At 44.4% G+C, this 356-nt stretch overlaps 1 protein-coding gene across 1 annotated transcript in view; it reads left to right on the plus strand.

The window, feature by feature from the left end:
• LOC119581807 (AMP deaminase 2-like) overlaps positions 1–356 on the plus strand; it is a gene marked incomplete in the record, with an annotated part of 169661 nt that overhangs the window by 150031 nt on the left and 19274 nt on the right. Inside the window, 1 exon segment of the mRNA XM_037929940.1 lies at positions 201–356. Coding sequence (XP_037785868.1) covers positions 201–356 — 156 coding nt within the window.

Genomic DNA, 356 nt, shown 5'->3' on the forward strand with positions numbered 1-356 from the left:
GCGCGCGCGCGTGTGTGTGTGCACTTCTCTATGTAGGTGTAAATTTCTGAATATTTTACTGAATGTTGCGGTAAATTAGCGCTAACAAGTAGATTTCAATTTTGTTTGTTCTCTATTGAAAGTTGTGGCATACATACACTTTTTCTACCGGAAATTATAATGGAGATTCTGTGTACTCTGAACAGGCTTACTCTTTTTAGGTATGCCAATATCTGCACCCTGAATCACCTGCGAAGAGAACGTGGCCTGAGCACCTTCGTCCTTAGGCCACACTGCGGTGAAGCAGGCTCCATTCAACACTTGGTGGCAGGGTTCCTGCTGGCTGAAAATATCTCTCATGGACTTCTTCTCCGCAA

This window comes from Penaeus monodon, chromosome 15, assembly GCF_015228065.2.
Source record: "Penaeus monodon isolate SGIC_2016 chromosome 15, NSTDA_Pmon_1, whole genome shotgun sequence".
NCBI classification, from domain to species: domain Eukaryota; kingdom Metazoa; phylum Arthropoda; class Malacostraca; order Decapoda; family Penaeidae; genus Penaeus; species Penaeus monodon.